At 42.1% G+C, this 15,553-nt stretch overlaps 1 protein-coding gene across 1 annotated transcript; it reads right to left on the reverse strand.

The window, feature by feature from the left end:
- Positions 1–7,215: 7,215 nt before the first annotated feature.
- LOC135530750 (zinc finger protein 239-like) lies at positions 7,216–14,110 on the reverse strand. The gene is made up of 2 exons (XM_064958949.1): positions 13,541–14,110; positions 7,216–8,024 (listed from the first exon to the last, which is right to left on the reverse strand). The coding sequence occupies exons 1-2, from the start codon at positions 13,911–13,913 to the stop codon at positions 7,258–7,260; spliced, it is 1,140 nt and encodes a 379-aa protein (XP_064815021.1). The 5' UTR covers positions 13,914–14,110; the 3' UTR covers positions 7,216–7,257.
- Positions 14,111–15,553: the final 1,443 nt, after the last annotated feature.

Consider the following 15,553-nt stretch of genomic DNA (forward strand, 5'->3'; position numbering starts at 1 on the left):
AACTCCTCTTGATTTACAGCTTTCCACTCAGACCACATCAACACCTCTTGATTTACAGCATTCCACTCAGACAACATCAACTCCTCTTGATTTACAGCATTCCACTCAGACAACATCAACTCCTCTTGATTTACAGCATTCCACTCAAGACAACATCAACTCCTCTTGATTTACAGCATTCCACTCAAGACAACATCAACTCCTCTTGATTTACAGCATTCCACTCAAGACAACATCAACTCCTCTTTATTTACAGCATTCCACTCAAGACAACATCAACTCCTCTCAGACCACATCAACACCTCTTGATTTACAGCATTCCACTCATACAACATCAACTCCTCTTGATTTACAGCATTCCACTCAGACAACATCAACTCCTCTTGATTTACAGCATTCCACTCAGACAACATCAACTCCTCATGATTTACAGCATTCCACTCAAGACAACATCAACTCCTCATGATTTACAGCATTCCACTCAGACCACATCAACTCCTCATGATTTACAGCATTCCACTCATACAACATCAATTCCTCTTGATTTACAGCATTCCACTCAGACAACTTCAACTCCTCTTAATTTACAGCATTCCACTCAAGACAACATCAACTCCTCTTGATTTACAGCATTCCACTCAGACAACATCAACTCCACTCAGACCACATCAATTCCTCTTGATTTACAGCATTCCACTCAGACAACATCAACTCCTCTTGATTTACAGCATTCCACTCAGACCACATCAACTCCTCTTGATTTACAGCATTCCACTCAGACAACATCAATCCCTCTTGATTTACAGCATTCCACTCAGACCACATCAACTCCTCTTGATTTACAGCATTCCACTCAGACAACATCAACTCCTCTTTATTTACAGCATTCCACTCAGACCACATCAATTCCTCTTGATTTACAGCATTCCACTCAGACAACATCAACTCCACTCAGACCACATGAACTCCTCTTGATTTACAGCATTCCAATCAGACAACATCAACTCCTCTTGATTTACAGCATTCCAATCAGACAACATCAACTCCTCTTGATTTACAGCATTCCAATCAGACAACATCAACTCCTCTTGATTTACAGCATTCCACTCAGACAACATCAACTCCTCTTGATTTACAGCATTCCACTCAGACAACATCAACTCCTCTTGATTTACAGCATTCCACTCAGACCACATCAACTCCTCTTGATTTACAGCATTCCACTCAGACCACATCAACTCCTCTTGATTTACAGCATTCCACTCAGACAACATCAACTCCTCTTGATTTACAGCATTCCACTCAGACAACATCAACTCCTCTTGATTTACAGCATTCCACTCAGACCACATCAACTCCACTCAGACCACATCAACTCCTCTTGATTTACAGCATTCCAATCAGACAACATCAACTCCTCTTGATTTACAGCATTCCCCTCATACAACATCAACTCCTCTTGATTTACAGCATTCCACTCAGACAACATCAACTCCTCTTGATTTACAGCATTCCACTCAGACCACTTCAACTCCTCTTGATTTACAGCATTCCACTCAAGACAACATCAACTCCTCTTGATTTACAGCATTCCACTCAGACAACATCAACTCCTCTTGATTTACAGCATTCCACTCAAGACAACATCAACTCCTCTTGATTTACAGCATTCCGCTCAGACCACATCAACTCCTCTTGATTTACAGCATTCTACTCAGACAACATCAACTCCTCTTGATTTACAGCATTCCACTCAAGACAACATCAACTCCTCTTGATTTACAGCATTCCACTCAAGACAACATCAACTCCTCTTGATTTACAGCATTCCACTCAGACAACATCAACTCCTCTTGATTTACAGCATTCCATTCAGACCACATCAACTCCTCTTGATTTACAGCATTCCACTCAGACAACATCAACTCCTCTTGATTTTCAGCATTCCACTTAGACAACTTCAACTCCTCTTGATTTACAGCATTCCACTCAGACAACATCAACTCCTCTTGATTTACAGCATTCCACTCAGACAACATCAACTCCTCTTGATTTACAGCATTCCACTCAGACCACATCAACTCCTCTTGATTTACAGCATTCCACTCAGACAACATCAACTCCTCTTGATTTACAGCATTCCATAGGTTGTGAAAGTAGACCAGACCAGTTTAGAATATTTAGCACTGGTTCTGAGGTTTCTATGACAACCCATGAAAAAAGTTATTGTAGATCAGAGATTTAAATGCATGTTTTAACGTCTTGATGAGATTCTATCAAATCAACACATCGATGCAAATCAAAGGTTGTAAAAGTAGGCATTTAACATAATGTGAATATATTTTAATGTTGGAAATAAAACCAACTTTACTTTGATGACTTACTGGTGTTAACCAGATCTCCTGTCTCCTCTTCTGCTTCTTTCAATGTGACAGTTATCTCTCCCTCCACTCCAAAAATTGCATCCTCCTCCTCCTCCTCTTTTTTTACATCACAGATATAAATATATTTGGTAACATCCCCCTCCTCTTTCACTCTGAACTCTCCTTTGTCTTCATTCACTCTAACGTCCATCTCTTCTTCTTTCACAGTAACAGCCTCATCCTCTACTTCTATTTTAACTGCGACATCATCCTCTTCCTTCTCCTCTTTCACGAGAGTTTCTTTCTCCGTCCATCCGACCTCCTCTTTAGTATGGGGGCAGTATCTTGGTGCGCTCATGGTCGAGGAAGTTAGCTAGCTAGTTAGCATTAGCGATTAGACGAGTGATAGGCAAATTTAACCAACCAGCTAGCGAACAACGTAAATCTGAAATTAAATTGGGTAACTGGTAGACGTGTGTTTATAACACAATGGCTAATATACTCCGAAATATTATAAAGACCTTGAATATTTCGGCGAGGTAGCTAACTGTTGTTGAAGTGTACAGTACCTGTCCACTAGATTATACGTCACGCTAGTAGTATCGCGACAAAAACGACTGCTGGCGAGAGTGGGTAACGCAGTTACGGAAAATATTTTATTTTCAGACAAAAAGTTTATTATAGAAGTCAATATTATATGGAAACGTACAAAGAGAAGCATGTTTTGATTCATGAGTGCAGATTTTTATTGGGTGAGAATTTAAATACTAGACTACTGCACATCTGCATTTAAGATAATTTCATGTTAATTCGCCTAAACATATATTATAATTAACAAATATGTTCATACTGCTCCTACATGGTGTAACAATACATCATGTAGATGTATATAATGAACAGACTAGGTCTATACTGCTCCTACATGGTGTAACAATACATCATGTAGATGTATATAATGAACAGACTAGGTCTATACTGCTCCTACATGGTGTAACAATACATCATGTAGATGTGAATGTATATAATGAACAAACTAGGCTGCTCCTACATTGTGTAACAATACATCATGTAGATGTACACTACCAGTCAAATAGTTTTGACACACCTGCTCATTCCAGGGTTTTTCTTTCTTTTGACTCTTTTCTACATTGTATAATAGTGAAGTCATCAAAACAATAAAATAACACATATGGAATCATGTAAAAAGTGTTAAACCAATCAAAATATATTTTATATTTGAGATCCTTCAAAGTAGCCACCCACTTTGCCTTGATGACAGCTTTGAACACTTTTGTTATTCTCTCAACCAGCTTCACCTGGAATGCTTTTCCCAACAGTCTTGAAGGAGTTCCCAGATATGCTGAGCACTTGTTGGCTGCTTTTCCTTCACTCTGCGGTCCAACTCATCCCGTTTGCCTTGATGATAGATTATTATTTGGTTTTAATACACTGCTATGACACCTCTTCAACATGAAAGGGGTGGGGCTAGCCCTTTAAATGCCCCCCACCTAAAGTCATTAGTCCTCTCTCAACCCAACCAGCATGGAACCCTATAGATGTGTTATTGACTGTGACTATGGACCAGCATGGAACCCTAGAGATGTGTTATTGACTTTGACTATGGACCAGCATGGAACCCTAGAGATGTGTTATTGACTGTGACTATGGACCAGCATGGAACCCTAGACATGTGTTATTGACTGTGACTATGGACTAGCATAGAACCCTAGAGATGTGTTATTGACTGTGACTATGGACCAGCATGGAACCCTAGAGATGTGTTATTGACTGACTAAATCAAATCAAATTTTATTTGTCACATACACATGGTTAGCAGATGTTAGTGCGAGTGTAGCGAAATGCTTGTGCTTCTAGTTCCGACAATGCAGTAATAACCAACAAGTAATCTAACTAACAATTCCAAAACTACTGTCTTATACACACACAAGTGTAAGGGGATAAAGAATATGTACATAAAGATATATGAATGAGTGATGGTACAGAGCAGCATAGGCAAGATACAGTAGATGGTATCGAGTACAGTATATACATATGAGATGAGTATGTAAACAAAGTGGCATAGTTTAAAGTGGCTAGTGATACATGTATTACATAAAGATGTGGTAGATGATATAGAGTACAGTATATATGTATACATATGAGATGAATAATGTAGGGTATGTAAACATATTAAGTAGCATTGTTTAAAGTGGCTAGTGATATATTTTACATAATTTCCCATCAATTACCATTATTAACGTGGCTGGAGTTGAGTCAGTGTGTTGGCAGCAGCCACTCAATGTTAGTTGTTGCTGTTTAACAGTCTGATGGCCTTGAGATAGAAGCTGTTTTTCAGTCTCTCGGTCCCAGCTTTGATGCACCTGTACTGACCTCGCCTTCTGGATGATAGCGGGGTGAACAGGCAGTGGCTCTGGTGGTTGTTGTCCTTGATGAACTTTATGGCCTTCCTGTAACATCGGGTGGTGTAGGTGTCCTGGAGGGCAGGTAGTTTGCCCCCGGTGATGCGTTGTGCAAACCTCACTACCCTCTGGAGAGCCTTACGGTTGTGGGCGGAGCAGTTGCCGTACCAGGCGGTGATACAGCCCGCCAGGATGCTCTCGATTGTGCATCTGTAGAAGTTTGTGAGTGCTTTTGGTGACAAGCCGAATTTCTTCAGCCTCCTGAGGTTGAAGAGGCGCTGCTGCGCCTTCTTCACGATGCTGTCTGTGTGGGTGGACCAATTCAGTTTGTCTGTGATGTGTATGCCGAGGAACTTAAAACTTACTACCCTCTCCACTACTGTTCCATCAATGTGGATAGGGGGGTGTTCCCTCTGCTGTTTCCTGAAGTCCACAATCATCTCCTTAGTTTTGTTGACGTTGAGTGGAGGTTATTTTCCTGACATCACACTCCGAGGTACCTCACCTCCTCCCTGTAGGCCGTCTTGTCGTTGTTGGTAATCAAGCCTACCACTGTTGTGTCGTCCGCAAACTTGATGATTGAGTTGGAGGCGTGTGTGGCCACGCAGTCGTGGGTGAACAGGGAGTACAGGAGAGGGCTCAGAACACACCCTTGTGGGGCCCCAGTGTTGAGGATCAGCGAGGTGGAGATGTTGTTGCCTACCCTCACCACCTGGGGGCGGCCCGTCAGGAAGTTCAGTACCCAGTTGCACAGGGCGAGGTCGAGACCCAGGGTCTCGAGTTTGATGACGAGCTTGGAGGGTACTATGGTGTTAAATGCCGAGCTGTAGTCGATGAACAGCATTCTCACATGGACCAGTATGGAACCCTAGAGATGTGTTAATGACTGTGACTATGGACCAGCATGGAACCCTAGAGATGTGTTATTGACTGAGAGTATCACATGAGAGTGGTGGCCAAGGTACACTATACTTTTTTAAATATATGTGGACACACCTTCAAATTGGTGGATTTGTTTATTTCAGCCACACCCATTGTTGACAGGTGTATAAAAATCAAGCACACAGCCTTGCAATCTCCATAGACAAACATTGGCCTTACTGAAGAGCGCAGTGACTTTCAATGTGGCACCGTCATAGGATGCATAGGAAACTTGACTGGAGCAGTGGAAACACATTCTCTGGAGTGATGAATCCCGCTTCACCATCTGGCAGTCCGACGGATGAGTCTGGGTTTGGTGGATGCCAGGAGAACGCTACCTGTCCCAATGCACGGAGCCAAAGTTTGGTGGAGGAGGAATAATGGTGTGGGGTTGTTTTCATGGTTCGGGTTATGCCCCTTAGTTCCAGTGAAGGGAAATCTTAATGCTACAGCCTACAATGACTTTCTAGATGATTCTATGCTTCCATCCATTGGGATAAATTGAAAACTTGACTGGCCTGCACAGAGCCCTGACCTCAACCCCATCGAACACCGTTGGGATAAATTGAAAATGCAGACTGGCCTGCACAGAGCCCTGACCTCAACCCCATCGGACACTGTTGGGATAAATTGAAAACGCAGACTGCGAGGCAGGCCCAATCGACCAACATCAGTGTCCGACCTCACTAATGTTCTTGTGGCTGAATGGAAGCAAGTCCCTGGAGCAATGTTCCTACATCTAGTGGAAAGCATTCCCAGAAGAGTGGAGGCTGTTATAGCAGCAATGTTCCAACATCTAGTGGAAATCCTTCCCAGAAGAGTGGAGGCTGTTATAGCAGCAATGTTCCAACATCTTGTGGAAAGCCTTCCCAGAAGAGTGGAGGCTGTTATAGCAGCAATATTCCAACATCTAGTGGAAAGCCTTCCCAGAAGAGTGGAGGCTGTTATAGCAGCAATGTTCCAACATCTAGTGGAAAGCAGCCAACTCCATATGATTTTGGAATGAGATGTTTGACAACAGGTGTCCACATACTTTTGGTCATGTAGTGTAACTCTTTAGTATTGTTTTTAATCACCTCTGATTACGAGGTCTACATAATATTCAAAGCCCGTTTACTGCTAGAAACCTTACCAAGTGTTGATTCATATTGTGTATATATATATATAGATTTGGAACTTTGTTGAAGTGTATTTCATGTAATGTAATGCCCATGTAGATATGCCTTGTTTGACTGTTTTAGTTTCCTTTCGATAACCTAGGAAAACCATCCTTGCATCTACAATCATCTATTCACCAATGAAGCCAAACCTGTTTTAATAAAAGGTCAAAAGGCTACCCAGACATACCCATTGGGTTACCTCCCACCCAGCCTACCCAGACTTAAGAGATATTTTTCATCGATCATGTCTCGGGATGAAAAAAAAACAAGAGGAGGCCTATTTTGGTTTCATATAAACAATATGTCAGTCAGGTTTCAGGTAAACAATATAATTGATATTTGTGAGTCAGGTTTCTTATAAACAATATGATTTAAAAACACACACATTTCCAGTCAAAAACATAAGTTAGAACACAGCCTCTCTATTCTCTCATGGGATTTCAGGTCCTCTGACTGGGAAAATGTTTTTCCACAATGAGAGCAGTGGAAAGGCTTCTCTCCTGAATGTGTTCTTTCATGTGATTTCAGGTGCTCCAACTGGCTAAAACGCTTTTCACATTGGGAGCAGTGGTAAGGCATCTCTCCTCTGTGTGTCCACTCATGCGAATTCAGACTCCCTAACCAGGTAAAACGCTTTCCACAATGGGAGCAATGGTAAGGCTTCTCTCCGGAGTGTATTCTATTATGTATTTTCAGATTCCCTACCTGGGTGAAACTCTTCTCACACTGAGAACATTGGTAAGGCTTTTCTCCTGTGTGTGTCCTCTCGTGACTTTTTAGATCCCCTGATCGTGAAAATCTCTTTTCACATTGGGAGCAGTGGTACGGCTTTTCTCCTGTGTGTGTCCTCTCATGCTCTTTTAAGTGTCCTAACCGGGTAAAACTTTTTCCACACTGGGAACATTGGAATGGCTTTTCTCCAGAGTGTAGTTTCTCATGCCTTTTCAGGTTGACTAACACGGTAAAACTCTTTTCACACTGGGAACATTGGAAAGGCTTTTCTCCTGTGTGTGTTCTCTCATGCTGTTTTAGGTACCCTAACCAGGTAAAACTCTTTCCACAGTGGGAACAGTGATGTTGTCTTGCTGGTTTGGGCATCTCTGGGTCTGGTTCCCCTGAAGGACTCTTCCCGCTGTCAGAGTGAGAGTCTGATCTCTCTCCTGCCAAAGACAGAGCATTTAGTTAAATACTAAACAGAGACCTGAATGATACCTCTACATGACATAACTGTCTTCCCATGAGGTTAAATCCAGACTAGACCCCTCAATAAAATACAGAGCGCGTAGTTAAACAGAGACCTGAATGATACCTCTACATGACAAAACTGTCTTCCCATGAGGTTAAATCCAGACTAGATCCCTCAATAAAATACAGAGCGCGTAGTTAAACAGAGACCTGAATGATACCTCTACATGACAAAACTGTCTTCCTATTAGGTTAAATCCAGACTAGATCCCTCAATAAAATACAGAGCGCGTAATTAAACAGAGACCTGAATGATACCTCTACATGACAAAACTGTCTTCCTATTAGGTTTGATTTCCTAGAATTCCCAGGCTTTTCAGAAATCCTGGTTTGGAGGATTCCGGATTTCCTGCTTATTCGCTAATGATTCTGGGCATCTTGGAAAATTGGGGAAAGTGACCAGATATTTATAATCCTACTGTCTTTGAGGTTTAATCCAGACGAGATCCTCAATAACCTGAAGGTCAGAACATTTGAGATAAGATTTTCAGAACATTTCCATATTCCGTCATAATAAATATAAGCAGCAATGTAACAGGATACTTGTAAACAGGCAGAAAGAGACCGTTGCATGGAAGCATTAAATATCCTCCCTTGTGGACTCCTAACAATTCAAAACACTTCAATGGATCAAGTTTCAAATTGATTAAGAGAAGAGAAGTGGAGTTATTAGGGTTTAATAGAAAACACTTGTGTTTTACAAAGATGCATTTTACTACTGCTACCACCACCGCTACTACTACTACCACTACTACTACTACCACTGCTAATACTACTGCCACTTCTATCTCTACTGCTACTAACATTACTGCTGCTACTACTAGTGCTACTACTGCCACTTCTATTGCTGCTGCTGCTACTACCGCTACTACCATTATTGCTGCTATTACTGCTACCACTACTACTACTACTCAACTACTAGTACTGCTACTACTACTACCACAACTACTACTACTACTCAACAACTAGTGCTATTACTACTACTGCTACTACTACCACAACTACTACTACTACTCAACAACTAGTGCTATTACTACTACTGCTACTACTACTACTAAAACAACAAGTGCTACTACTGCTACTACCCAACTACTAGTGCTACTACTACTGCTACAACTACTACTCAACTACTAGTGCTAGGGTTTTCTACTACTATCACTTTTACTAATACTACCCAACCACTAGTGCTACTACTACTACTACTATCGCTACTACTTCTATTGCTACTGCTACTACCATTACTGCTACTACTACTGCCACTTATATTGCTACTGCTACTAACATTACTGCTACTACCGTTACTACTGCTACTACTGCCACATTAACATCTGCTAACCATACCATTATGTGCTACGACTACTGCTACCCCAAATACTGCTACCACTACTACTCAACTACTACTGCTATTACTACTACCGCTACCACAGCTACTACTACCACTACTACTGCAGCTACTACTTACTACTGCTACTACGACTACCACTACTACAGCTACCACAGCTACTACTACCACTACTACTGCAGCTACTACTACTACCACTACTGCAGCTACTACTACTACGACTACCACTACTGCTACTACTACCGCTACCACAGCTACTACTACCACTGCTACTACTACTACTGCAGCTACTACTACTGCTACCACTACTACTGCAGCTACGACTACTACGCTACTACTACCACTACTACTGCAGCTACTACTACCACTACTACTGCAGCTACTACTACCACTACTACAGCTACACAGCTACTACTACCACTACTACTGCAGCTACTACTGCTACTACTACCACTACTACAGCTACCACAGCTACTACTACCACTACTACTGCTACTACTACTGCAGCTACGCTACTACGCTACCACAGCTGCTACTACCACTACTACTGCAGCTACTACGACTACCACTACTACAGCTGCTACTACTACCACTACTACGCTACTACCGCTACCACAACTACTGCTACCACTACTACTGCAGTTACTACTGCCACACAGCTACTACTACCACTACTACTGCAGCTACTACTACCACTACTACAACTACTGCTTGCTACCACTGCTACCACTACTACTGCTTCTACCACTACTACTGCTACTACAACTATACTACTGCTACTGCTACTACCACTACTGCTTCGCACTACCACTACTACCACTACTACTACAGCTACCACAACTACTGCTTCCAGTACCACTGCTACTACTACTGCAGCTACTGCTACCATAACTACTGCTAACACTACTACCGATACCACAACTACTACTAACACTACTACCGCTACCACAACTACCGCTAACACTACTACCGCTAACACTACGACTACTACCGCTACCATAGCTACTGCAGCTACTACTACTACAGCTACTACTACTACCGCTACCATTACTGCTGCTACTACTACTACTGCTACCACAGCTACTGCAGCTACTACAGCTACTACTACTACTGCTACTACAGCTACTGCTTCCATTACTGCTGCTACTACGCAACTACTAGTGCTACTACTACTACTACTGCTACTGATACTACTACTGCTACTGATACTACTTACTACCATTACTGTTACTACTACTGCTAACTGATACTACCATTACTGCTGCTATTACTACTATTACTGCCACTTCTATTACTATTACTACCCTTACTGCTGCTACTATACAAATACCTACTACTACTATTGCTACTGATACTACCATTACTGCTACTACTACAAATGCTACTACTCGCTATTGCTACTACCATTACTGCTACTACTACTAATACTACTACTGCCACTTCTATTGCTACTACCATTATTGCTACTACTACTACTACTACTACTAACTACTGCTACTATCATTACTGCTACTACTACTACCACTTCTATTGCTACTATTACTGCTACTAATACTACTACTGTCACTTCTATTGCTACTGCTACTATCATTATTGCTACTGGTACTAATACTACTACTGCCACTTCTATTGCTACTGCTACTAACATTACTGCAGCTACTACTACTACTACTACTGCTACTACCACTCCAACTACTGCTGCTACCACCACTACCACTGCTATCACTATTACCTCTACCACCGCTAACTGCTTCTACCACTACTACTGCTTCGCTACCACTACTACTGCTTTCGCACTACCACTACCGCTACCACAACTACTGCTAACACTACTACCGCTACCACAACTACTGCTAACACTACTACAGCTAGCTACTGCTAACAATACTACTGCTACCACAACTACTACAGCTACAGCTACGACTAGTACTGCTACCACTACTGCTACGACTACTAACGCTACCCCAACTACTGCTACCACTACTACTGCAGCTACGACTACTACCGCTACCACAGCTACTACTACCACTACTACTGCAGCTACTACTACCAGTACTACTGCAGCTACTACGACTACTACTGCTACAGCTACCACAGCTACTACTACCACTACTACTGCTACTACTACTACCACTACTGCAGCTACTACTACTACGACTACCACTACTGCTACTACTACCACTACTACCACAGCTACTACTACCACTAGCTTACTACTGCAGCTACTACCAACTACTGCTACTACATACTACCACAGCTGACTACTACCGCTACTACTACCACTACTTGCAGCTACTACTACTACTACAACTGCAGCTACTACACTATACTAGCTACCACAGCTACTACTACTACTACTGCAGCCGACTACTACGACTACTTGCTACCACACTACTACTACCACTACTACTTGCTACTACTGCAGCTACTACTACTATTACTACCACTACTACTGCAGCTACTACGACTACCACTACTACAGCTACCACAGCTACTACTACCACTACTACAGCTACTACTACTACTACTACTACTACTGCTACCACTACTACTGCAGCTACTACCACTACCGCTACCACAGCTACTACTACCACTACTACAGCTACTCTACCACAGCTACTACTACAGCTACTACTACTGCAGCTACTACTACTACTGCAGCTACTACTACTACCACAACTACTGCAGCTACCACTACTACTGCAGCTACTACTACGCAACTACTGCAGCTACTACTACTGCTACCACAACTACTGCAGCTACTACTACTACCACAACTACTGCAGCTACTACTACTACCACTACTACTAGCTACTATGACTACCACTACCACTACTACCTGCTCACTAACTACTGCTAATTGTCTACTACTGCAGCTACTACTACTACCTGCTACCACTACTACTGCAGCTAACGACTACCGCTACTACAGCTACTACTACCACTACAGCTACTACTACCACTAAATGCTACCACTACCACTACCAGTACTGCTCAACTACAGTTACCACAGCTACTACTACCACCACTACTACTGCAGCTACTACTACTATCACTACCGCTACCACAGCTACTACTACCACCACTACAACTGCAGCTAATTACTACTACTGCAGCTACTACTACTTACTACAGCTACCATCAGCATACGTACCACTACCACCACTACGCTACCGCTACCACAACTTACCGTACCACTACTGCTACTGGCTACTACTACTACTACGCTTCTGCTACTACTACTGGTATATCCTACTGCTGCTCAAATAAAATGTTAATTGTTACATACGGTAAATACAATAGGTGTAGACCTTACTGGTACCTTAGTAGTCCTACAGTAAAGCTACTACTGCAGCCACTACTACTACCGTACCACAACTACAGCCGCTACCACCGCTAATACTACTACTGCAGCCACTACTACTACTGCTACCACAACTACAACCGCTCACCCCTAGTATACGAACTACTATTGTCTACTGAACCCCTACTACTACTACTATATAGCCTCCACATTGACTCTGTACTCTACATAGCCTCCACACTGACTCTGTTCTGGTACCCCCTGTATACAGCCTCCACATTGACTCTGTCGGTACCCCTGTATATAGCCTCCACATTGACTCTGTACTGGTATCCCCTGTATATAGCCTCCACATTGACTCTGTACTGGTAACCCCTGTATATAGCCTCCACATTGACTCTGTACTGGTACCCCTGTGCCAGCCTCCACATTGACTCTGTACTGGTACCCCCTGTATATTGACTCTGTACTGGTACCCCTGTATATTGACTCTGTACTGGTACCCCCATTGACTCTGTACTGGTACACCCTGTATATAGCCTAGTATTTCGTCCTGCTATTATTATTTACTGCTGCACTTTTAATGCATTGGATCCATCGTTAACGTTTTGTTGGTGGCCCGCTCTTTAATGGTATACATACCTTACACTGTAGCTTTAACTATTCCTACAGTAAAGAACAACATGTTCAAGTATAAAACGTCAATAGAACGAACGCCTCTTGAAAACCACACATTAGTTCAACAACTGCAGAGTTTTTCCCGTTTCTAAGATAGTACTACTCACTGGCGTTAATCACCTCTCCCGTCTCCTCTTCCTCTTTCGATGTGCCATTTATCTCTCCCTCGTTCATTCCTCCAAAAACAGCATCCTCCTCTTTCTCTTCCTCCTCTTCTTTTACTGTAACATCCTCCTCCTCTTTCACTCTGAACGAGTCTTCCTCTTCTTTCACTGAAACGTCTTTCTCTTCTTCTTTCACTGTAACAGCCTCACCCTCTACTTTTACTGTGACATCCTCCTCTTCCTTCTCCTCTTTCACGACAATGTTCAGCCACATGCCTTTCTCCGTCCAGCGGACCTCCTCTCCTTTTGCAGGAGGAGAGTAGCTTAGGGAGCTCATGATCGGAGATGTTAGCTGGCTAACGTAACTAGTTCGCATGAGCGATTAGCCTAACTTAACCAGCCAGCTAACAACGTAAATATTAAATTAAATGGGGCAACTAGATACGACAGAAGTGTATTCAACGCAGACTGCTTGATGCACCGAAAGTGTCTAAAGAGCTTGACTGTTTCGGGTATTTTGGCTAGCAAGATAACGAGGTGGATAACTAGCTGTTGTTATCGAGGAAGCGTCCCGTCCACTAGATTACGCGTCACACTGAAAGCATCGCCTGAAAGACACATCGCCATCAGCTGACTGGAGTGGGTAACGCAGTTGAGAAGAACGTGTATTTTTATATTTGCATGTTGTATTTAAACGCAACATGCAAAAACAGTTCATATAAGGAAATCAGTCAATTGAAATAAATTAATTAGGCCCTGATCTATGGCTTTCACAGGGCATATGCCCTAATCTATGGCTTTATGGCTTTCACAGGGCATATGCCCTAATCTATGGCTTTCACAGGGCATAGGCCTGTAAACAAATTTGTGCACAACAAATCAAATGTTATTTGTCACATGCACTGAATGCAACAGGTGTAGACCTTACAATGAAATGCTTACTTACAAGCCCCTAACCAACAATTCAGTTAAAAATAATAAGAAGAAATAAGAATAAGAAATAGAAGTAACAAGTTATTAAAGAGCAGCAATAAATTAATAATAGCGGGGCTATATACATGGGGTACCGGTACAGAGTCAACGTGCGGGGGCACCGGTGTCGAGGTAATTGAGGTAATATGTACATGTAGTTAGAGTTATCAAAGTGACTATGCATAGATGATAACAGAGAAATCAAATCAAATTTTATTTGTCACATACACATGGTTAACAGATGTTAGTGCGAGTGTAGCGAAATGCTTGTGCTTCTAGTTCCGACAATGCAGTAATAACCAACAAGTAATCTAACTAACAATTCCAAAACTACTGTCTTATACACAAGTGTAAGGGGATAAAGAATATGTACATAAAGATATATGAATGAGTGATGGTACAGAGCAGCATAGGCAAGATACAGTAGATGGTATCGAGTACAGTATATACATATGAGATGAGTATGTAAACAAAGTGGCATAGTTAAAGTGGCTAGTGATACATGTATTACATAAAGATGCAGTGGATGATATAGAGTACAGTATATACGTATACATATGAGATGAATAATGTAGGGTATGTAAACATTATATTAGGTAGCATTGTTTAAAGTGGCTGGTGATATATTTTATAAAAATTGCGTAAAAGCAACACAGCTCATCAACCACAACACACCATCCCCACTGTCAAACATGGTGGTGGCAGCATCATGGTTTGGGCCTGCTTTTCTTCAGCAGGGACAGGGAAGATGGTTAAAATTGATGGGATGGATGGAGCCAAATACAGGACCATTCTGGAAGAAAACCTGATGGAGTCTGCAAAAGACCTGAGACTGGGACGGAGATTAGTCTTCCAACAAGACAAAGATCCAAAACATAAAGCAAAATCTACAATGTAATGGTTCAAAAATAAACATATCCAGGTGTTAGAATGGCCAAGTCAAAGTCCAGACCTGAATCCAATCGAGAATCTGTGGAAAGAACTGAAAACTGCTGTTCACAAATGCTCTCCATCCAACCTCCCTGAGCTCGAGCTGTTTTGCAA

This window comes from Oncorhynchus masou, unplaced genomic scaffold (genome assembly GCF_036934945.1).
Source record: "Oncorhynchus masou masou isolate Uvic2021 unplaced genomic scaffold, UVic_Omas_1.1 unplaced_scaffold_1413, whole genome shotgun sequence".
NCBI lineage: Eukaryota > Metazoa > Chordata > Actinopteri > Salmoniformes > Salmonidae > Oncorhynchus > Oncorhynchus masou.

What these genes read in the sequence shown, in the direction of transcription:
- LOC135530750 (XM_064958949.1), bottom strand. Translation starts at nt 13,913, where the DNA reads ATGCGAACTAGTTACGTTAGCCAGCTAACATCTCCGATCATGAGCTCC. An exon ending in GGGAGAGGTGATTAACGCCA is followed by an intron (nt 8,025 to 13,540) that starts GTGAGTAGTACT and finishes TGTCTTTGGCAG; the next exon opens with GAGAGAGATCAGACTCTCAC.